The sequence below is a fragment of the Aspergillus bombycis genome, assembly GCF_001792695.1.
Source record: "Aspergillus bombycis strain NRRL26010 chromosome Unknown contig00010, whole genome shotgun sequence".
NCBI classification, from domain to species: Eukaryota; Fungi; Ascomycota; class Eurotiomycetes; order Eurotiales; family Aspergillaceae; genus Aspergillus; species Aspergillus bombycis.
The window spans coordinates 18,653-39,976 of record NW_019170012.1 but is presented as its reverse complement, the minus strand read 5'-3'; the positions used below and the strand labels follow the sequence as shown (position 1 = coordinate 39,976).

The 21,324-nt window shown below is 52.2% G+C and overlaps 7 protein-coding genes across 7 annotated transcripts; 3 read left to right on the top strand and 4 right to left on the bottom strand.

Annotated features, from left to right (window-relative positions):
- Nucleotides 1-84: 84 nt before the first annotated feature.
- Nucleotides 85-4,796, bottom strand: ABOM_004026 (putative ABC multidrug transporter; the record flags this gene model as incomplete). The annotated part of the gene is made up of 5 exons (XM_022531156.1): nt 85-202; nt 299-1,952; nt 2,006-3,889; nt 3,943-4,643; nt 4,693-4,796. 5 exons carry the CDS (start codon nt 4,794-4,796, stop codon nt 85-87), a joined length of 4,461 nt encoding a protein of 1,486 aa, XP_022392926.1.
- A 500-nt stretch (nt 4,797-5,296) lies between these two features.
- On the bottom strand, nt 5,297-6,719 carry ABOM_004025 (uncharacterized protein; the record flags this gene model as incomplete). Its single annotated transcript, XM_022531155.1, has 3 exons — nt 5,297-6,077; nt 6,136-6,213; nt 6,280-6,719. 3 exons carry the CDS (start codon nt 6,717-6,719, stop codon nt 5,297-5,299), a joined length of 1,299 nt encoding a protein of 432 aa, XP_022392976.1.
- A 1,747-nt stretch (nt 6,720-8,466) lies between these two features.
- Nucleotides 8,467-9,774, top strand: ABOM_004024 (phosphatidylserine decarboxylase family protein; the record flags this gene model as incomplete). The annotated part of the gene is made up of 1 exon (XM_022531154.1): nt 8,467-9,774. The coding sequence occupies one exon, from the start codon at nt 8,467-8,469 to the stop codon at nt 9,772-9,774; it is 1,308 nt and encodes a 435-aa protein (XP_022392977.1).
- A 2,635-nt stretch (nt 9,775-12,409) lies between these two features.
- On the top strand, nt 12,410-12,811 carry ABOM_004023 (uncharacterized protein; the record flags this gene model as incomplete). The annotated part of the gene is made up of 1 exon (XM_022531153.1): nt 12,410-12,811. The coding sequence occupies one exon, from the start codon at nt 12,410-12,412 to the stop codon at nt 12,809-12,811; it is 402 nt and encodes a 133-aa protein (XP_022392981.1).
- Nucleotides 12,812-13,338: 527 nt separating this feature from the next.
- Nucleotides 13,339-14,669, bottom strand: sur2 (sphingosine hydroxylase; the record flags this gene model as incomplete). The annotated part of the gene is made up of 2 exons (XM_022531152.1): nt 13,339-13,907; nt 13,979-14,669. 2 exons carry the CDS (start codon nt 14,667-14,669, stop codon nt 13,339-13,341), a joined length of 1,260 nt encoding a protein of 419 aa, XP_022392982.1.
- Nucleotides 14,670-15,913: 1,244 nt separating this feature from the next.
- On the top strand, nt 15,914-16,710 carry ABOM_004021 (translationally-controlled tumor protein; the record flags this gene model as incomplete). The annotated part of the gene is made up of 4 exons (XM_022531151.1): nt 15,914-15,928; nt 16,077-16,287; nt 16,401-16,560; nt 16,626-16,710. The coding sequence occupies 4 exons, from the start codon at nt 15,914-15,916 to the stop codon at nt 16,708-16,710; spliced, it is 471 nt and encodes a 156-aa protein (XP_022392979.1).
- Nucleotides 16,711-17,225: 515 nt separating this feature from the next.
- On the bottom strand, nt 17,226-20,837 carry ABOM_004020 (putative C6 transcription factor; the record flags this gene model as incomplete). The annotated part of the gene is made up of 7 exons (XM_022531150.1): nt 17,226-18,131; nt 18,308-18,412; nt 18,464-18,789; nt 18,845-19,880; nt 19,935-19,974; nt 20,026-20,558; nt 20,619-20,837. The coding sequence occupies 7 exons, from the start codon at nt 20,835-20,837 to the stop codon at nt 17,226-17,228; spliced, it is 3,165 nt and encodes a 1,054-aa protein (XP_022392980.1).
- Between the last annotated feature and the right edge of the window lie 487 nt (nt 20,838-21,324).

Genomic DNA, 21,324 nt, shown 5'->3' with positions numbered 1-21,324 from the left:
CACATTCTGTAATTCATGATATGCTATGTAACTGATGTTTCCTCCGTCAGCTAGCGTGTAGTATTGTGGTTATGGTGCTTTTCGTCACAGTGTAGATGGCTTTGTCTCGATCATCTGGACCAGCTCGTCATACTCGCCTGTGTTGCGCAGCATGTCCCAGAAAATGCCTTCTTGCTTGACAAGGTTGGCGGGCGTGTCGTTCCTAGTATGCCCCGTTAGCATCATCAACCGGGTATGTACATTACTACCTAAAGTACACTGGGGTGCTGGAGAACACGAGAGGAAGGAACAAACATACTCTACAATCTCCCCATCGGCCATAACAAGCACGCGATCGTAATCCATAATGGTTCTCAACCGATGCGCGATGGCGATGATGGTGCAGTCTGGGAACATCTCCCTCAGGACCCGCTGCATGTGCATGTCGGTCTCATGGTCGACGGACGCCGTGGCCTCGTCCAGCAGCACGACCTTTGATCGGCGACACATGGCCCGCGCGAGACTGAGCACCTGGCGCTGGCCCTGGCTGAAGTTCTCGCCGTTGGCCGCCACGGCGGTGTCTAGGGCGAGGGGGCGGGTGGTTTTGGTGGGATGGGCGTGGTCCGGGACGTGGATGGAGGTGCAGGCCGCCAGGGCGGAGGCGAGTTCGGTTTCGCTGGAGGCGCCGAAGGGGTCGAGGTTGGAGTGGACGTCGCCGGAGAACAGGACCGGTTCTTGGGGGATCAGGGTGACGCTGGTGCGCAGCCGGTTCAGGAGGATCGTGGTGATGTCGACGCCGTCGATGGTGATCTGGCCCGCGGCGAGGTTCACGAATCGCAGTAGGGAGAGCCCGAGCGTGCTCTTGCCGCTTCCTGTTCGGCCGACGAGACCAATGCGCTCGCCGGGGTTCGCCACGAAGGATACATTGCGCAGCACGTCGGGGCCGTCGTCCTGGTATCGCGCGGTGACGTTGTGGAACTCGACACGCCCGGATGTGGGCCAGCTGGCTGGGACAACTGACGACGACTTGGCTTCCAGGTGCTCCTCCGGTTCGATGTCGGTGTATTCACGCACCCGCTGGAAACAGTTCAGCTCGACCTCCAGCTCGTTCATGGTCCGGACTAAGTTGAGGATGTTCTGGCTGAGACCGATCGCGTTCGTCAAGGAGAAGCCTACTAGCCCTGCTGGCCCAGACCAGAAGTACGCCACGCAGCCCGCGGCGGCGGCAACAGAGGCGGCACAGAAATCGGATCGCACGGATATCCACCGGTTGCAGTTATACTGTGTTTCTGCGGAGCGGGCATGGACAGCCAGCTTCTCGGCGAGGAGCCTCTGGAACACCAGATCCATGTCCTTGCGCGCACGGATCACGCACAGGCCTGAAAGAGAGTCGGTGAAATGCGAAAACACGGGAGAGTAGTTAATGGACGTCAGCCGCTTGATGGACACCTGCGTGCGGGTGTACATCTCTCCGATGACGAACCCGACGGTGCATATGACAGCAGCCGGAAGAGCGAATATAGGCATGATAGAGGCAACGCTGGCAATGCGAAGCAGGAACCGCAGCCCGTTCTCTATGGACATCCGCAGCCAGTCTATCAGCACGGTGTCTAGCGACCGGGTGTCGTTGCCGAAACGGTTGATCAATCGTCCGATTGGATTCTGGTCGAACCAAGAAATGGGAGCAGATAGGACCGCCGTCACTAGTCGCCTGTGCATCTTCTTTGCCGCGGTCCAGCTCCCGTACTGATAGAGGAGATTGCCACTGAGCTGCAGCAACAGGAAGAGGATGATCGCAGCGGCGTAGACCCCTAGGTAGTAGAGGGAGTTTGGGTTCTCATACTTCTCGTAGGCGCCCATCCAGATAGAGAGCCAGTAGGTGATTGCGAAATAGGCAAGTTGCACTGCGATCGTGACTGCCATTGCTACCGGTGCGTAGCAAGGCCCGCCGAATAGGAGCATGTATTGTAAGGCTTGAGGGCATGGTTAGGCGTGCTTTGAGCATCTTACGGGGGGCGAAACTTACCTAAAGTGCGCGGCACACGCCCCGTAGCTGATGTTTCCTTCGCTATGCGCCCTATCTGCGGATTTTGCTGCTCATGTGCCGGGGCAATGGTGGTTGTCGGCTCCGAAGGGGCATCATAGGGCTCCTCTACGATCAGGGGGTTACCTAAGGATACCGAATCTGTGTCGGTTGCGGGGGTACTGCAGCCCGTACGCTGTAGAAGGGTCTGGGGGAGGTTCGAAGGTGTTTCTACCGTAGATGCCTTGCCATGGTCGAGCCGTACAAGCAGTTCAGCATCCTGCAGCGCGGCCGGATAATGCGTGATAAGAACGACGGTTCTATCCGAGAGCAACCCACTACGAAAACACTTGTCGTAAACCAGTGTCGTGGTATGAGTGTCAAGCGCAGAGAAGATATCATCCAGCAGGAGGGTGGAGGACTGCGAATATAGCGCCCTCGCCAAGGATACTCTTTGCTTTTGACCGCCAGAAAGTGAGGTGCCCTTTTCGCCCACGACCGTCCGATCTCCGGCCGGCAGCTGTCGGAGGTCTTGAACCAACCCGCTGGCTTCGATAACCGCATTGTAGCGGGCCTTGTCAAACGGGCTGAAGAAGGTGATGTTTTCGCGGATTGTGTCATTCTGGAGCCAAGGAGCTTGTGGGACATAAGCCACGTCTCGTGGGCATGAAGCCGTTCCAGATTCGAGGACAGTTTCTCCCAGCAAAGAAAGCAAGAGAGACGTCTTTCCACTGCCGGTGGGACCTGTCACTACGTTCAGGGCGCGTGGTCTGAAGCGCACCGATACATCATGCAATCTGAAAGCAGCAATCGGGGTGCGGCGAAATGTTGCATGCTTGAGCTCCAACGGTCCTTCAGGGTGATGTTTGATTTCCATTGCGGTGTCGAAAAAGCGGTCGACTCGCCGCAGCGACTCTGCTCCTTGGGCAGAGGCTCGGCTGATATTTGACAGCCAGACGAACTGGGACCGCAAGGTCTCCATGATAGACAGAGATGTGAAGGCCGTGGCGGCCCGCAGAGTGTCATTGGTAAATAGCACGAAGACGGAGAACATGACGAGCAAGCTCACCATCGGTAGCAGGTCGCCCGCCATTGAGATTGCCGCAGCATACACACTCCGTTTCCAGAGGCGGCGTTGTTCCACGCCTCGAGCTTCGTTGATCGAGTCCATTGCGGCATGCTCCCACCCGAAATATTTCAGAGTACGGATGGAGTTCAAGTACTCTGAGATTTTCGAGAGTCGAACATCCGTAGCTTGCATTACCGATCTCTGGATGCGTGACACCCTGCGTGAGGCCAAGGCAGGGAGAGGAGACAGACATAGAAGCGCAGAGACTCCCAACAGTGATGGCCAGCCGAGCATTCGATAGAGGAATATCACGGCGACTGTGGTGGCTATTGGGGCTGCAGTGACCACGAAGAAGATGTCTCGAGAGTTGTATATGGCGTCCACATCATACGACATGAGGCTGGTTATGTTAGCCTGACTCGACTTTGGTGCCCCTTTTGCGGAATCTCTCATCTTTCGAGAGGACTTCGGGCGATCTTCTGTATTAGTTTCGACGATAGAGTCATCATAAAGGTACGACCGCATTGCGGTCTGATATATCTCCTGTACCAGCGACACATTGACTCTAACAAGAAGTCGAGTCGCAGTGAAAATGTATTGCTGATAACAGAGCGATCGTGACATTGGGCCGATAAATAAAAGGGCCACCCACAGGGCTGGATGAAGGATGGCCTCGTCCGGGGTTTCGAGGTACGCTAGCAGTCGCAGCATTGAATACGGTGCGACAAAATCCAGAACCGCCGTGACGGACGACCAGCACATCATGCTCTTGATTTCAGTTTGGAGCAACCGACACAGTGTTCGGAATGTCTTGCCGCCTTTGAGACGCTGCCGCTTGATCTTTTTGAGCCACTTGGAAGGTTCATCGTACGAGGCAACGGAGGGAGGTCATCCATGGTTAGGTCCCTCCGACAGCCTCGCAAGATCACATATGTCAGCCATTCGTACGAGCAATAGTATGAGAACAAAGAACACGTCTCTTCCGGCGACACCTCGTGGACCGTTTCCGTTTCCTCGTTTTCTGGATCAGGGACAAACAAACGCCGTGGCCTGGGCGTCGCAGCTGCGACTATCAACACAGCAGCCAGGCAAACTATGAGGCCACCCCTGAGCACACTTAGGCCAGATGTCGCCCCGACAATTAACAAGGGGACCAGATCCTGGACGCATGCTAAAAGGAATAGTGCAAGGACTACGGCATTGATATGGCGATATAGGTGAGTCCGAGCCCGCTCATTCCGGAAGCAAAACTGCAGGAAGCCCAATAACACCCCATAGCTCACCGCGGTCGCTTGTTTCCAGTTCTCTGTATGCTGTGCATCGATCCAGCCGAGACAACAAGCAGCTATTGCAGCCGCCAGATGCAAGAATGCAAAGGGTAGAGAAGCCCTAATGGGCAGATCTTCATTCGGTGATTCTGCTTTTGTCCGAGATTTTGACCTGGCGGCACAAGCCGCATAATGCAGGCCGAACGCAAGCAGTACTACACATGATAACAGGATAACCGCAAGATGCAAGTTCCCTGTGGCTACGAAAGCCGAGATTTTCTGTGTTCGATATTGCCAGAGGCGCCTGAAAATCAATTAGCTTGGCCAAGGCAGTCCAGTGGCTATGTACCGACCTCTGTACTAGACCGCTATCTGAATAAGAGACACCCTCTTCCCCTCCGAGCTGCGATATGGAGGGGCCGAGGACCTGCTGGAAACCCTCGAAAAAGTCCGACATCGTGTGCGTTCGCAACGAGAGGGAACGGCACAATCGCCTTGGCCGACAGTTGCTGTTGACCCAGGTCGCGTCGTCGCGGTCTCAGTCTCCCAGCATGAGCGATGCGGGAGACTTGTGGGCCTGTCTTATCGATCTTGCGCAAGGATAAGAAGCGGTGTCCATCCTACGCTAACTCCACACAATGCGGTGTTTGAGCTGAGTGATGAACAATCCGACTGGTCCATGAGGCATGAGTCAGACGCGAAGAACTTTTTTTTTCATTCGGATGGCCGACGGGGATTCTGAGAGATCGGCCAACATTCCGTGGGTCCGTCCGTTGCTTATCCCTGGTTCAAGTGGAGTCTCCTGGACGCATTCAGATAAGACCTTTTGGATTTCCTATCTTGACAGAGAATGTGTCCTCTCTATATAATTATCTAGGGGACAAAAGAAACGAGAACAACAAGAAAAGAAAAAAGGGGTGGACCAGGACTTTCCCATGGGCCATGTACATCCTTCTATCATCCATCCACAGGCGAACCACCATTGCGATACTGCCATAACCGGCTGAGATCTTTGACCTTCAACGGCCGTCGCTCAGATTGATCTCCAAGTCCACCGTGAATAGCAGGGGTGGTCCTGTAGCCATCTGACGGGCGCTTATGGCTGACAAGCACCTCATCGCTCTCGTGTCTGACGTGTTTCGGCAGGATTTTCTCATACTCGACCGCTCTCGCCCCCATTTCCATGAATTTATTGGTGTCCAGGACTCTCCGGTCTGGTCCGAGCGTGAACATCGTGTCGAGATAGTGCTGGTTTAGCTGGTGACCCGAACCCGACCGGACAAAGATCCGGCCCATATAGCGGTTTGGGACGCTGGCAAATTGCAAGACGCCCCAAACACAGACAAAATCGAAAGCATTCACATAGTGCTCCATGTGGAGAACACTCTTCTCCGCTTGCACCGAGCCATCCGGATCAGATATCGTGGAGCCTCTGGCGAGGGGCTCTCCGTAGTAGCCCCAGAGCGATTTGTACGGGTTGTTGAAGTGGTTGGCAGCGTTACCAAACGTATATACTTCGAGTTTGCGAAGGATCTTTTCTGGCAGCTCGTCCAGGAGCCAGTCGATGATGAGACTGCCCTCTATTCCACCTTGGCTGTGCAAGATCAGGACCACTTTCTCGTACTTCGGATTCAACAGTGTCGCTTTCGTGATGGCATAACCGTTCCTTGTATCCGGAGTTGCGAATGTAAAGTTCCTTTGGATCAAGCACTCAATTACGTCGAATACGATGCCGTCTCTGTAAGGGCGTTATAATGTACATGTAGCCAGATAACAGCCATGATGGGACAACGTACGTCGGATTATGCACGCCAATAATTTTCCGGCCAAAAGTGTAGGCAAGCCGGTCGATGTTATTTTGCAGCCAATGTCGTCTATTCCAATCAGTAAGAGACACACGGACGCCGATATATCTGGCTCAGAACACGCTCCTCACTTACCCGACTGCAACTCCGTTGATAAAAACCCAACATTCCCGTTCATGCTCCGGTCGCTCCTCGACAGAGACTCGTGACTCGAGAACCTCGTCCGTACTGTTGAAGACCAGCGTGCAGATGACTCGATTGATCCCGACAAAGACCACCACATAGATTGAGAGCCACAAGGCGGGCACCATACACAAGAAACCACCCAGCACCGACAGTAAGAAAGCCACCTGGCACAAAGCCAGGGCAACATGCGCAATGACATTGAACGTATTCTCTTTCGAAGGGAATAGCTCGTCCAGCTCATCCGAGGAAGCCAGCGGGAGGACTATTCCCGGCAGACACCATAGACTCCTGAGGACGAGGAGAATGTCGGCGCACAGCAACCTCAACGGCGACGCTGTATAGGGCAATGGCGGTTTCCGTCCATTTTTCCTCTTCATGGGGAAAGCCATGACATATCAGCCCACAGTCAAACGCCACGTTCCTGTATTCATATCGTGAGCGAACGGCAGAGGCCCCAAAAAATCAGGCAAGAGCGACGCACTATGCGTGTATGTACTCGGAGTCTTTCGCGTGCGAAATCCGAAGCGACCGGCCATGACATCCTTGCGCTTTAGTAGATCTGTCCTTCCCGGAAGGTGGGTTGCGCGTGCCCCATGATGGGGACCATCGTCCTCGGCAAGATCCACATGATACGACCGGTTCGTTCCCTCGACTCGGATTGAGAATGTGCCCAGGCGCACTTGCATTTAGTGGCGGCTGCAGATGAACCTTCACTGCCGCGGCCAAGCGACACAAGCTCGAATCGGATTCATCGGGACTCGTCCAAATGATCGACATCCACTCATGTGATGATCCATGGCGCCCTCGCGAGGAACGACTCCTAGGCACCTCCGTATTTCTTGTTGAACAATTTGATCAGCACTGCTGGCATACCCTGTCCTCGTCTTGCTCGCTCTCGTAGGCAATGATCCGGAGCCATGTCGTCACAGCGGTTCCCAGGTAAGACGGTCCCCATGCACGACCTACCATCAGAAGCACAGGGAGACAGCGAAGTAGGCTGAGGGCCACATGCCTCCATGAGTCACCTTGGGCATTATAATTCACTCAGCTATGTGGAAAGATGTCAGCTGCTTGGGTGATCACAACACCGCTACAGCGCGCGATGTAAAAAGAACCGCGCATTCTGCATCTGTCGTTAATACGCCGTATCCTTCTTGGCATTCCTGAACGACGCTATACTTGCAACGAGGGACCAAATATACTCCTGATATACTTGGTTAGGCCGGTCTAGAAGCCTCTAGAGCTACTGATGATATACTGGAAGTGTTCAGTTTCAAGGGATAAATGTCAGGCGGTGCAAGCCAGAGGACCAACGGTCAGACAGTGAAGAGAGAACAATAGCACGACGTGATGTGATATATTCTGAGATCTAATAGAGAAAACCTTGGTGAATATGTAGGCAACCGTAATCGATCGGTCCAGGAGTGGCGCCGGGGGTTTATAGGTGAGGTACTAATTCATGAAAGTCGAATTAGGGCTGAAACCAGCCAGCCTGGGTCTTTATGGCACAAATATTGAAGCGCACGCTTTATGGGGAGACGAGCCACGAACCAGCGCGGGGAGTTGAGGGCCCGAATAGACCGTATCCAGAGTACTCCACATAGTATGATTCCGCCTCAAAAGCGTGCCCGAATATTTAGGTAGACGCACATTCGGGCGGAAGATGTAGTTATTCATACATCGCCAAGCGTAGCGGACAACCATTGCTTGTCGATGGGATTACGTCTTGTACGCCGCCAAGAATAACTCGAGGTGTCGATCGATGATGGATCATAAAAGTTCAAGTTGATCAACATAGCCGCAATGACTGCAGATCAAATCTCGCTTTCAGCTGTAAACGCATTGAATCTTGATCGGTTGATCTCAATTCTTTGCCCACTTGCTTCTTTTCCCCCTTGCATCAACCGCCCTCAGAGCCGTCCGGCCGGTCCACGATTCTCGTTCCACAACACCTCAACGGATTCTCACCTACGCATCCTACAGACATACCTGCCTGGCATCGGCGCTGACCTGAGTAAAGATGATATCCACCGTCTTTCGTTTCCTGAGTCAAGTAAGTCAGAGTCGATCCAAGCACATCGTGCTACATTATTTTGATAGAAACCACCACAATTAACCGCGGCCCACGGCAGAGGTATGTCCCCCATTCCCCGTGCAGCCCGCCTTTCAAACATGATCAATTCCTTATGCCAGTCGTCAAGCAGGCCAACCCGACAGACTGCCGGTGAAGTCCGTGCGACATGGCTGGCGAACCTGACCAAGGAAGCCAGCCAGGGCAGCGGCGAGCTGCACCCCGTGCTGCGAGAATTCCAGCAACTCATTGAATCCAACCAACGCATCTACATGCTCTTCCAATCCATGTGGGCCCAGGCCCAGGAGCAGGGTCCCGAGCGGAACCGAGACCATGAGGTCCAAGACTATCAGCAGATGCTACAAGTGCTGAACTATATCATAACGCGCGCACCGCCCTACACGGACATCCTCGCCGGGGTCCCCATGATCGGGGTGTTCCAATATGCCATCCCGACCATCAGCGGCTACGCCGTCTTCATGGATCCGGAGGTGAACGCCATGCTGAAAAAGGTGCTGGATGCGTGGGCCCAGTTTCTCTCATCGCCGGAATCGGCATCGGTGCTCGATACCTCATCGACCGGCTGGTTCAGTGACGGGTCGATGCGCCAACTAATCACCATGGGCAATGTCGGCGGGACGACCTATGGGTTTGACGAGCTGTTCGTCTGTGACTGCCATGCTCCCCACTACGGCTTCCGGTCTTGGGATGCGTTCTTCACGCGCCAGTTTAGAGAGAACGTTCGGCCGGTCGCCTCGCCGGATGACGACGCTGTCATCGCCAATGCATGCGAATCGCAGCCCTTCACTTTGGCCAGGAATGTGAAAGCCCGGGATAGCTTCTGGATCAAAGGCCAGACCTATTCCCTGGTTGATATGTTCGGGGCTGGGTTTCCGGACGCCTTCATCGGTGGGACGATCTACCAAGGCTACCTAGACACGTTTAGCTATCACCGGTGGCACGCGCCCGTTTCGGGGAGGGTTGTGAAGGCGTACACGATCAACGGGACGTATTGTTCCACTCCCCGAGCCATCGAGAGGGATACTGAATATCACCACAAAGGGGTTGAAATTGCTTATCAGGTATATTTGTCCGCAATGGCAACACGAGCAGTCATCTTCATTCAGTCGGAAGACCCGGATATCGGCCTGGTGGGCTTCCTGGGGATTGGGATGGTGGAGATCTCAACGTGTGAGATTACGGTGAAAGAAGGGGAGTATGTCAAGAAGGGGGACCAGATTGGAATGTTCCATTATGGAGGATCGTCCCACTGTGTCATCTTCCAGAAAGGGGTCAACGTTACGGGCTTCCCGGAAATTGGACGCAAGGAGAATGTGCCTGTCCGGGGCAAATTGGCTGTTGTGCAGCGGTAGAGACACTTTTCTTAAGGGATACAGTGGTACACAAGCTGCACACCAAGAAATGTAGAGGAAATTAGCATATGCCTACACGCTCCTCTTATGTGATGTGACCTTGTTTTTGGTGGTTCTAGTTAGATTGTTCTTGGGAGAGTCTCAATGTCTACTACCTTCAACTGCTCGCAATGGCACTGAGCTCCGTCTTGAGGACCTTCCCACTGGCATTCACAGGCAACTGATCAGGAATCTTATGAGCGGCAGTCTGACTCGTTCACCAAACCTTGATGTTCATGCTCTTGAGCCCTCGCCGGGCACCTAGCGCGCGTTGGATATAGGCAGTAATAGCTCCACATCAGGAAAGCCAACCACAGCCGCAGCAGCAATGTCTAGATGCTGCTCGAGACCTTTCTCAATGTCTCCTGGGGCAATATCCTCGCCTCCTACAGTAAGTCATACAGCATTAGTTGTCATTGACGCGGGGTTGTTGATGCAGAGAGACACTTGTGCTTACCATTCTTCATCATGTCTTTTACTCGCTCAACAACCGTACAGGCACCGGAAGCGCTCGAGGAACCATTAGCATGTAAGTTGGACTTTTTATTGGCACCATTGTAGGCATATCGCTAAAATGGATTAGTTCGACGTCCTGATGCGGGTCATACATCTCATGGACGATAATATGGTCCAGTCGTCCGTGGGCTTTTGATGCGCAACTTTTCGATAAGGGCTGAATGAAAGAAGTGGCAGTCGCTTTCTGGAGAAAGGTCTAGATTGCTGTTTCGTAGAGAAATGGCACTGATAGAAATCTATAGCGGGAGATGAGACAGCATTTATATGCAAAGACCAAGAACTTATTCCTTGTTTATATCTCTCGCCCACACTCAGCCCAATTTCTCACGCATCGTGAATTTCGACTTAGGATCTCTCCGACTACGGGGCTATCTCCCCATCGAGCAAGACGTTAGTGTATATTTTTACCAAGAAACCCTCATCTTTCCACCGATCTAAAAGGGACCCTGGGATATCACCGCAGCAGACTCCCCAGGCCAGCAGCGCCTCCAACTCATCCCCAATGTCTTGAATTGGATAAAACCCTTCGTGGATGTTCATCCCAACAAGGGATACAGGAGAGACAATAAAAATATCGAACAGAAACCCTTTCAATCTGCGTTGTTGAAAGAAACAAGACAATACAACTTCAGACCAACAAAAGAACCTACAAGAAGGCCATTGCATCAACCACGAAGACTTTGTTTCTGAAGAAAGAAAAAAAGCCATAGCCACAGTTTATAAAACAGCCATGGAGCCGCTCCTTGTTTCGTTTATCATGACATGCTTTCTCGTCCTGTTTCAGCCGCCTAGTCTGGTCCCCACTTCCAAAAGTTGGCTCCCAAAAGTTGGTCAAAATCGATCCACACGGAGGTGTTGCTTGCAGATAACACGCATAACAGTTCCGGCTAGCGCTGGATAAACGCCATTGCAAGGGTCGAGAATATGATACCTGAGATCTCACTGGATAGTACGTCTAGTCGCCGACAGGACGCCACGGAAGAAGCCAGAATATCGACCGCTCTGATCCTCCCCAGAACGCCCCGACAGTCGAGGTAGAGATGAAATGCCTCCGGTCAGTGGCTAGTCTCAGCAAGGGCGAAATGAGACTGCTAACACGGGTCCTGAGCATAGGGTTCATCGACCCAGTTGGTAACGAGCCTAGAGACAAAGGAGAAATAATCAAGGCGATCAAGAAACTTCCCTCGGTCCTCCAGAGGCACTGGCTGGATCACTGGATGAACCTCATAGGTCGGGCGCCGGCCGTGGCCCTGTGTGATTTGCACACAAAACTAAACCCCTACATTATCCAATACATATTTGAGCTGCTGCGATGCGAGGTTATCACACATCTGGAGTGCCTCTACTGGTACCATAGTGTGCTCCGTGATACTCGCCTTGACGTCGTCGATATCAAAGTGCGAGATATTGTGTACAGCCTGCGAGATATACATTACATGTGGACCCCCTCGCGACGAACTCTCCAAGGAAGCCCTGTCACGTACCAGCAGAATAAGTGCGAAGCGTGCATCCTTGCCCGGGTTGTCAACGGGCGGAAATTCCTGCAGCATCTCCGTACAGCCCTCCTGAGCCGGACAGCAACCAGGAGGAATCACCGGGTACCGACATTGCTCCCGTTCGTCGAAGAAAGCATAGCCTGCCATGAAGGCTTCATCGATAAGATACATTGGCGCAGCAGCACACTGGCGACAACCATGAAGCGTCAGCGGAAATATGCCCACCGGGCTCGGATGATGTCTAACCCTGTTGCTCGTCTCCAACAAGACACCTCGAAAGCCACAGAGGAGATCGTAGTTCCCATTGGCATAGATCCGGAGGTTCTCGAGTCATTTCACAGGGGCCGACAAAAGGACGGAAACCATGGCGAACCCTACACAACATCTGAACCGGTGCCCAAACGACAAGACAGTGACACCGACACCCTTGCAGGCATAGTCGGGTTGTACCACGAGTGTCACTCTGTGAACTGGATATCCTCCCCCACATCCTGTGCGATGGAGAGTCGATCCGATCTCTCTTCTGTCACTTACACCGACGAATCACCCTCTCATGGGTCACCTACCTCCCCTAAGAACACACCATGCTCGCTCCATTCCCTTCCACACAGGATCCGTTGCCCGTTCTTGCACCATCAATCCCCAAGAGCAAAGCGCCAATGGAAGAATTTGCGGATGATGTCGATGACGGATATGCAAGCAGGTACATTCCTCCCCGGAAAATGTCCCATTGGAAGCATGTGTTGGGTCGATCCAATTCCTTGGACCGAATTTCCAACGGAGGTCAACACCTCGACTGGGAAGAGCCTCCGGGAAATGACGGATGTGAGCAGACAGCGGCCCAATACCGCAATCTGCTCAGCCCAGTTCAGCCATACTACGAATCGGAGCACGATGAACTGTTCTCCGTGTCAGAATATGAGGGCAGTCCAAGAGAAAACCGCGAGAGTCAAGATACCAACTGGAGCTTTCTATTTAGATCCTAGGGATACGTCTAAAGAATAAGTGAGGATGTGATCACATCGGCCTGCGCGCAGCCGGTGTTGCAACATTGCCTCGCTTGTGAGATATACACCTGGTGTTGGTCAAGCCTGTGGTGCATTCAAAACAGAACCTAGTATGTAATTTATAATACAATCGAAAGAAAAAAGACATTCTTCGAGAAATAACAAAACACGCAAAGGGCTCTAGAGAAAGTCAAAGAAAACGGTTGAAAAGAAAGGTAGTGATGGACACTGCTGTCCAAACCCATTGCCATAAATCGTCCTAATTATAATGAGTTTGCCACTAAAGAGAAGTCCTTGTACAAGCCAACATATACTCATGATCCCCAATATTAATACTAACAATGGCCTTGAAAGATTCGGAGGCGTCCTGCCCCTCCGAAGCGCTTCAATGTAACAAAAAAGAGCCGAGAAAAAAGATATTATGATTATAAAAATATTCACCGAGAAGAGAATGCGCGAGAAGAAAGAAGGTCAAGAAAGGTACAGAAGAAGCCGAAAGGGGAGGTCTAGAGGACGCTGCTGGCTACCCCGTGCTTCGAACCCTTCAGGCCGTCAAAGGTCGCCGTCCTTTTGCGCAATCGTGATCGTGCAGTTGTGTCAGCCGGCTCATCTGATGAGACGGTAGCGGAAGACGATACGTCCTTGCCTTTGGCTCGAACCTCGTGAGCGCTGTCGTCGTCCAGCTTCCTCTGTGCTGCCTCACGGCCCCGCTCATAACGAAGCTTAACATCGCCCTTCCATTGCGTTTCGAGAAGCCGATCCCAGATGGTGAAGAACGGCTGGGAGAAGTTGGTCTTGATACCCCAGCTCTGGTGGTGAATGTCATGGTAGGCGGCATTGTTGGAAGTAAAGTGCTGCAAGGGGTCCCAGGGAAAAGCATACCCGCAGTGATCGTCAACCGTCTTGATCGTCGAGCAGGTGAAAAACCACATGGCCTGGCGGTTGGTCATTCTAGCCGTCAAAAACGCAACACCGGTACCGGCCGTGTCGAGGAGGAATCCCTCCACGGGGTGGTTGTACAAAGCACCGAACGCATATGGGACGTATAGGCGGTGATGGCGCGAGTGGAAGGTCACTACCAAACCAGTTAGACCCAACATCGTCATTCATCGAGCGAGAGGTGAAGAAGATAGATATCAGACTTACCATAAAGCCAACGGTTCAAGTGCATTGCACGGTGGAGGAAATACTGCCAGGTGTCCACGACACATACACCCCAGACAAACTGCACCGTCGGAATGAAGTACCAGTAGATGAAGCTAGCCATGGACAACTCCCAATCAGCGAATGCAGGAGCGATGGCTTCTACGCCATTCTCCAAGACCAAGGTTTGGGTGAGTCCCGGATAACGTCCACCTGCGAGAACAGCTCCCAGTATCGTATGGCCATTCTTCGTCAGAGATTTCGCCAATCCCATCGAGTCGATGCCGAACACCGCCAACAAACGCGGGAGGGTCCTTTGCAGGAGACGGATACGCTGCGCCCAGACTGCCACATCGTACTCCTCTTTGCCAATGCATTCCACGGGGTCGAAGTACGACATAGCCATACCAGCCATGGTTTGAATTATCTGTTGTAGGACGACATCCCTCACGACTTCCCAACGCGATACGTGGTTCCTTTTGAGGACCTCCGCCGGAGTATGCAACCGGTACTGGGGAAACAAGTCGTAGACATCAATGTAGTGATAGACCATGGATAAAGCCCAGTAAGCGATAATCGGTAGGATCAGCGACAAGATGTTATCAGGAATCGGAGATAAAAGAGGCGGACGTGGTGTCAAGGTATACGCCGGAAGAGGCGGAAGGTCATAGACCACCGAAGCATTGGCTGCCATGGTCAAGACGACAGCCGATGTTAGAAGGTGTTGAAGATACAGTAGAGAAGGGTTAGAAGATCAACACATGGATTGGTTTGAAGGTTGACGGGTTACGCGATCTAAAAATGGCGGAGCCAAAAAAAAAAAAGAAAAAGAAAAAGAAAAAAGAAAAAAAGAAGTGTATCGATAACAGAGAGAGTAGAAAAAGAAGAAGAAGAAGAAAAAAAGTAGTAGTAGTAGTAGTATACAAGCCCTGCGAAGGGCCGCGGCTGCTGGATCCGGATCGTTCGCGATCCACAATTAGGGGAGGCGAACGGAGAATGCACGAACCGAGGGGCCGGAGATGCGTTCGGACGTTGGAGGTCCGAAGACGAGATGAATGGCAGAAATGGGCGGGATCAAATTCGGAGCCGAAGAAGACAGTCGGAGCAAAGGTAAAGAGCGGCACCTGTAGGCACACGGCAGAGTCGTCGAGAGATATAAAGGAAGGGAATGCGCGATGGGGAGACAAAAGTTGAAGTGGCACCACGGGAAGTGCCAGGCGACCGATAATCTGATCGATAATACCGCCGTGTTTCGTATCTGTCATTTGGCACTGGTCCCCTGTTTGTATATGGGTCATTTTGGTATTCCACCGGTATTCCGCATTTACGGAGGGTCGCCGGCATGGTTGGCCGATCACCCCTGATGGGTTGCATGTGCAGCCTGATCACTCAGGCAGACAATGCCATCTTATGTAAGATTTGACAGTTCCCGGTAACTTAGTTAACTACTAGTACTAGTTAACTGGTAGTTACCTCCTCGTAACTATATAATAGCACCAGCAAACAAAACCCCATTGAGATCGTTTCCCCCCTCTAGGGGTCGCCAATATCACTGGACTTAATTTCTAGAGATTATTACCTTCCCTCTTGAATTTAGTAGACATTTTCCTTTGCATTACTCGCCCACGGTCAGGTGCCCCCGGAGCAAACTTGATCGGGCCAGACAAGTCGACCCAGTCCCAATCGGGCATTAGCGTCGGTTTTGCCCCTCGAAACCAACCAGCGAAGAACGAGGGAAAAAAAAAAATCAAAAAATCAACCCCACCAAAAAGGTTGGTCAAGAAAAACGGGTGGCACTAAAACTTCAAATATTAGTATTCCCCTCCTTCTTCCTTCTCTTTCCTCTCCTCTTGTCTAGCCGTGTGCCATTTCACTCTCATTTCCTCATCTTTCTCTTCTTTTCTTGTTGCTTAGGTTGATTCCTATTCTTCTATCAAAATGATCATCTACAAGGTATGATCTTTTCTTCTCCGCTGGCTGGAATTACCCCACTTTTTCATGATCCTCAATGTCAACAATGCATCAAGACATGCAATCCGCGGCATTAGGCCCACATCAGATGGGGACTGAAAGAGATACTGACAAGTAATTATTTCTATAGGATATCTTCTCTGACGATGAGCTTGTCTCTGACACCTTCAAGCTCAACGTGGTCGACGGCGTCCTCTTCGAGGCCGACTGCAAGCTTATCCAGAAGAAGACGAACGAAGATATCCAGCTCGAGGGCGCCAACCCCTCCGCCGAGGATGGTGAGGACGACGCTGGTGGTGAGGGCGGCACCGTTCAGGTCCTCGACATTCAGGACCAGTTCCGTCTCCAGGAATACCCCAAGATGGACAAGGAAGACTACAAGAAGTACATCAAGGGCAAGTCTACCAGATCATCCCAGGACATGTTAGAGCATGAACGTTAACATTCTCTCCAGGCTACATGAAGAAGGTCCACACCAAGCTTAAGGAGAACAATACCCCCCAGGCTGAGATCGACGAGTTCACGAAGAATGCCCAAACCGGCCTCAAGAAGATCCTTGGCAACTTCAAAAACTACGATATGTTCATTGGTGAATCCTTTGATGCTGATTCTATGTAAGCTCAGCCCTCGGCTCTTTCAGTGATCTTCTCATTATGAGCACCCGTTAACATATCCATAGGCTCGTCCTCATTGACTACCGCGAGGACGGTGTCACCCCCTACGCCACTCTCTGGAAGCACGGCCTTAAGGAGATGAAGGTCTAGGTTACAGTTTCCTGCGAATAATGTCCTGAATGAAAGAAGGAAGGTCCTGGAGAACGCGAATATCCTACCCCTGACAGAGCAAGTGAGGCTGTGGAAGGCATTCGAGAAACCCCTCGGTCTCACATCCTAGTCTTCTACTACAGCTCCCTCTATCTCGCTTCCTCGGTAACCTACCTAATATCAGTCACGCCTCATGAATCCCAAAGCTGCTATGTCTCTTTCTGCATTATCCTGTGCCCTACACTAGGACATCAAAACTTATATACCTCCCGCTTTCTCCGCCATTCCATCCAGAATTTGGATAGATGAAAAAAATATCAGTTTCACACCCTGTTATTCAGGACTACCGGCTTCCAACTCTCTTCCGAGTATGTGTAGTATGTCGTAAACAGGAGTGTGGCTTCGTTCATAAAAAAAAAACTATATACAAAAAGACCAGGTATATGTACCGTAGAATACAAAATAAAAAACGCCTCTAAATTCCCAAAACAGGCTGATTCAAAACAATTGGATCATCAACAGTATCCAACCCAATCGGGGCCAGGGATACTGCCCAACCCCGTTTCACTGCCCCCCAGACTAGCAGTCCGACTACCGCCACCCACCCTGCCCCCGCCAAGATCCCCAAACTCGAATCCAGCCACGGGATCTAGTTCCATGAGCTCGTCGGCGACGGGGAGGTGCTGGCCGAAGACCGCGTCCCATTGGTCCCAGTCGAAGTTCAGGTTCGGGTCCATCAGGGAGGGAGGCGTTGGGCCGGCGGCCAGGGACTGTGCGCTAGGCGAAGCCAGGTCCATGAAGGACAAGGGCGGGGGTGGAGTGGAGGTAAAAGGGATGGCGGTACTCAGTGGGGGGATGATGCGGTCAGGAGAGGAGATGGTGGAAGCAGGGGGAGGAGTTTCGACCGGCGCATTGGCCTTGGCTGCGGGGGATTGGGGCATCTGGGGAGTCGGTAGATTTGGGGGAGTGTCTGGGACGGAGGTTTGGGGTAACTGGTATCGAAGGGGACTGGGTCGGATGGTGGAGACCGGGTTGGGGAGCATGTGCGAGCGTGTCATGTTGTAGAACATCTTCGAGAAGTCGGCGAGTTGTTGTCGCGACGTCATGGTGGAAATCGAGGGCGTCGGCGCGGTAGAGCCGCTGTTGGCATAATACGGATTGGAGGCGCAGGGATATTCGTCCGGGCCGGACGCTGCACCGGCTTGAATCTGTGCTTGCTCGGTCCATAGCTTATGTGGATCCAGACCGGCTTTCTGCCATGCTTTCTGACGTAGTCTGCGAATCATATCCCATGCCTCGCGGCCGCCATCTTTCAGTGGCCGTTGGGCTGAGATGCCGTCCTCGCCGCCGACAACACCGCCATCCGGTCCCGTGAGTGAAAAGATCTTGTCGATAAATGCCCTCGACTTGGGTGCTTCGGGCTATAAGGCCGCTCGTAAAGATCGATGAGCATGATCATAGCTGCATGCATTGGCTGGTGGTTTCCCGGCCAGCTCCATTGGAAAGGTTGGAAGTCAGGATCAGTGGCAAGGGATATGAATTTCTCCATGAAGCCGTGGCAGTGGCGGAGAGCACTATTTCAGAGTCAGAACAGAACAGCGCTGTTTCCGAAGAGCGTCATTTGATCATACCTGTGTCTTGCCGCTGGCCAAATACGGCTCTTAGCGTTCTTGAGGAACGGTTGGTAGGCGACACAGAATGCCTTGCAATACGTTAGAAACGGTTTCTCCAATGTTATGTTAGGGACACTCACCTTATCAATGAAGAGTGAGAGCAGGATCCGGGCCCATTTATGAAAGGACACGAGAACAGGAGAGTGATATTGTTCCGTACAACGACCGGGTCCTTCTCCAGGAAGTTCCAGGTCGCTGGTTCTCATCTCTACCGGAGAGACTGAAAACGAAAGCGATCTGTTATTAGCGCTGGAAGACAGCTGGTAGTTTGCAATTTCTGGGATTCGATCGATTATAGAATTGAGTTTGAGTTGCAGGTCGAGGAGGATTGATCGGAGCTCCTCCATATCCCGGCGCGTCACGGGTTTCGTGCCCAGTTGAATCTTCAATATCCGACGGACGGCGCCTATTATTGTCCAGTTTAGTACTATCAATCATAATACAACAGAAGTGGTACTTACGGGCCATGACATATTTGCCTCTGGCTGATAAATAGTACACGTTGACCATGGATGGTCCACCGCATAAGGTCGGATCATCCGGGTTGTCAGGAGACCGCATGCCAGATGCCACCAGTTCCTCGTATTTTTCAGCCTCGGGTGTCCCTAGAAGTGTGTCTTTGACTTCGCTGGCATCACGGACATCCCAGAAGTTCTCATCACTGACCAAGGGAGGCAGCCCGCTAGACATAGCAACAACGCCATCCATATGTACGATATGCCACCATATTCGCCGCCGATACTCGGCTTCATAGGGTTTAATCCCAAATTTAGCAGGATCTCGATGCAGGCCCATCGTCTGTGCTACTCTCATGGCCAAACTAATGAACAAACTGCTGGTTAACGGCTCTTCTTCCTTTGAAAGTATCGTCTGCACCAGGAGATACGCAGCCAAACCCTGTAATGAAGGGCTGCGTGGAAACGATATCTTCGTCAACCACCGCGTGACCTCCTCGTTGTAAGTTTTAGAAAGTGCGGATCGCGAAGAGACATTGAATTCAGCCTTAATGGTCCGGATCGATATTGTAACCGATCCACCGTACCAAATAGCGTAAAGTAGAGGAATAAACGAAGGGTCCGGGCAAGGATCTCCAGAATAGCTGCTGTAATCGTACCAGTCCCAGAAGGAGTTGTATAGCTTTAAGATTGTTGGGGGGTGAATCACTGGACTGATCGCATGTATTCCAGACATAAATCCTTTGTACAGAATATGACTCTGTCGTTTCGTCGGCACATGATCAAGCATTTCTGGTTCGACATGCTTCTCTTTCACCGATGGGGAATCACCCGTAGGGAAAAGCACCGACTTCTGGAATTCTTCAACACCAGACACTCGATCCCGAGAGACTCCACCAGGGCTATCAATTGATGCCTTCCACGGGCTGCCAGTTGTTTTCGCCATCGTATCCGTCATGTTTTCATCAGCAGAGCTTTCGTTAGCCGTAGTGTCCTGATGTGAGCGACTCTGGTACTTGAGTAACTGATTGAGCTCATTGATCTGCGAGTGTTAGTTTACTTCCTACGAAGTACTGAGGTAGAGCTTGTATCATACCTCATGGGATATATAAGCCCAGTAGGTTGTCCCAACATATCTAACAATCAATCAGCTCCACCTGTTCGCAAGTGAGGAACGTGCGACGTACCTCGACCGACCCCCATCCTCCAAGCTCAGATGACCCAGGTTCAAGCTACCCACCGGATCCACCAAGTCAGTAGCAAGGCCAGCGGGAATTGGAAACTCATCACTCGAATCCGTGCGGCGGGGGCTATCTGGACGAGACGCGCCCGCAGTCTTCACGGGCGCGCCATTCCCCGGTCGAGCTTCACCCTTCCCAGCTTCAAGATTGACATTTTGAGCCAGTAACAGCCGTTGTTCCGCATCCAAAGGTCCGTTAGATTTGCTGAGCCGCTCAATCATTGACGTGAGTTTATCCAACCGCGCTTCGATCGCCTGCGACCCGTACTTCTGCTCGGGAGACCCAGCCTGCCTCAGATGCCCGTAAAGCGAACCAATATCGTCGAGATCCTCATCCAGCGGTCGCGAAGATTCCCTCCGTCGCTTAATACCGTGTCCACCTGCTGTTTGACCATGGCGCGACCCGGTGTCTTTCTGCGGCGCAGCATCGTAGATACACTCGGTTCCGTTCTTCACGCAATTTCCGCACACAGGGTGCACCTAGTAGCCGTTCAGCATATGGTGTCTCGCTAGAAGTCTCACCAGGAAGGATGGGCGTACCTTGTCGCATTTCACTTTGCGCCTCCGACAAGTATGGCAGCTGTAGCTGGCGCGATTTCGGGTAATTTGACGAGCTCCGGCCTTTGTCGTCGAGGACCGAGACGCAGTCGACTGTGGGGTAGATACTGGCGCGGAGGCCTTATTCAGCTGGGCCTGGGATGTCGCGCCCAGATTCGAAAGCCCATAGCCGGGCGAAGTGCTTGTTGGGCTCGTGTCCATAATCCCTTAATTGCAGTGGTGGGGTTCTTCAAGCGTCAACGGGACCGCACAGTGGATTCATCGGGAACGGCGCAAGCGTCACGACGAGTCAAACCATAGGGGCGAAGGCGTAGAAATGGGCCAAGTCAATACCGGAGCGTCCCACTGTGCAAAATCGAGTGTCTGGTGGAAATGATGGCCGAGGCTGGTTTCTGTCTGGGGTAAAGTCCGCGTTATCGGTGACGATCGATTTGGGTTCCGAGGGCCAATCAAATGAGGCTTATACGGAATTCGGCGACGGCCAGACCTTGAATGAAATACCACTCAAAAGCACGACATGGAGGGGCATTTAGGTGCTTCCAATTCTATGAGCGTATATTGTCTACATGGACATCCTCCGGTGGAACCCAAATAATATCGGTTATGGCTTGCATGACATGAGTCACATCTCTGGGTATATCAAACGGGTATGTCATGTATCTATGGGCTTAGGGTCGCACGAGCGTTT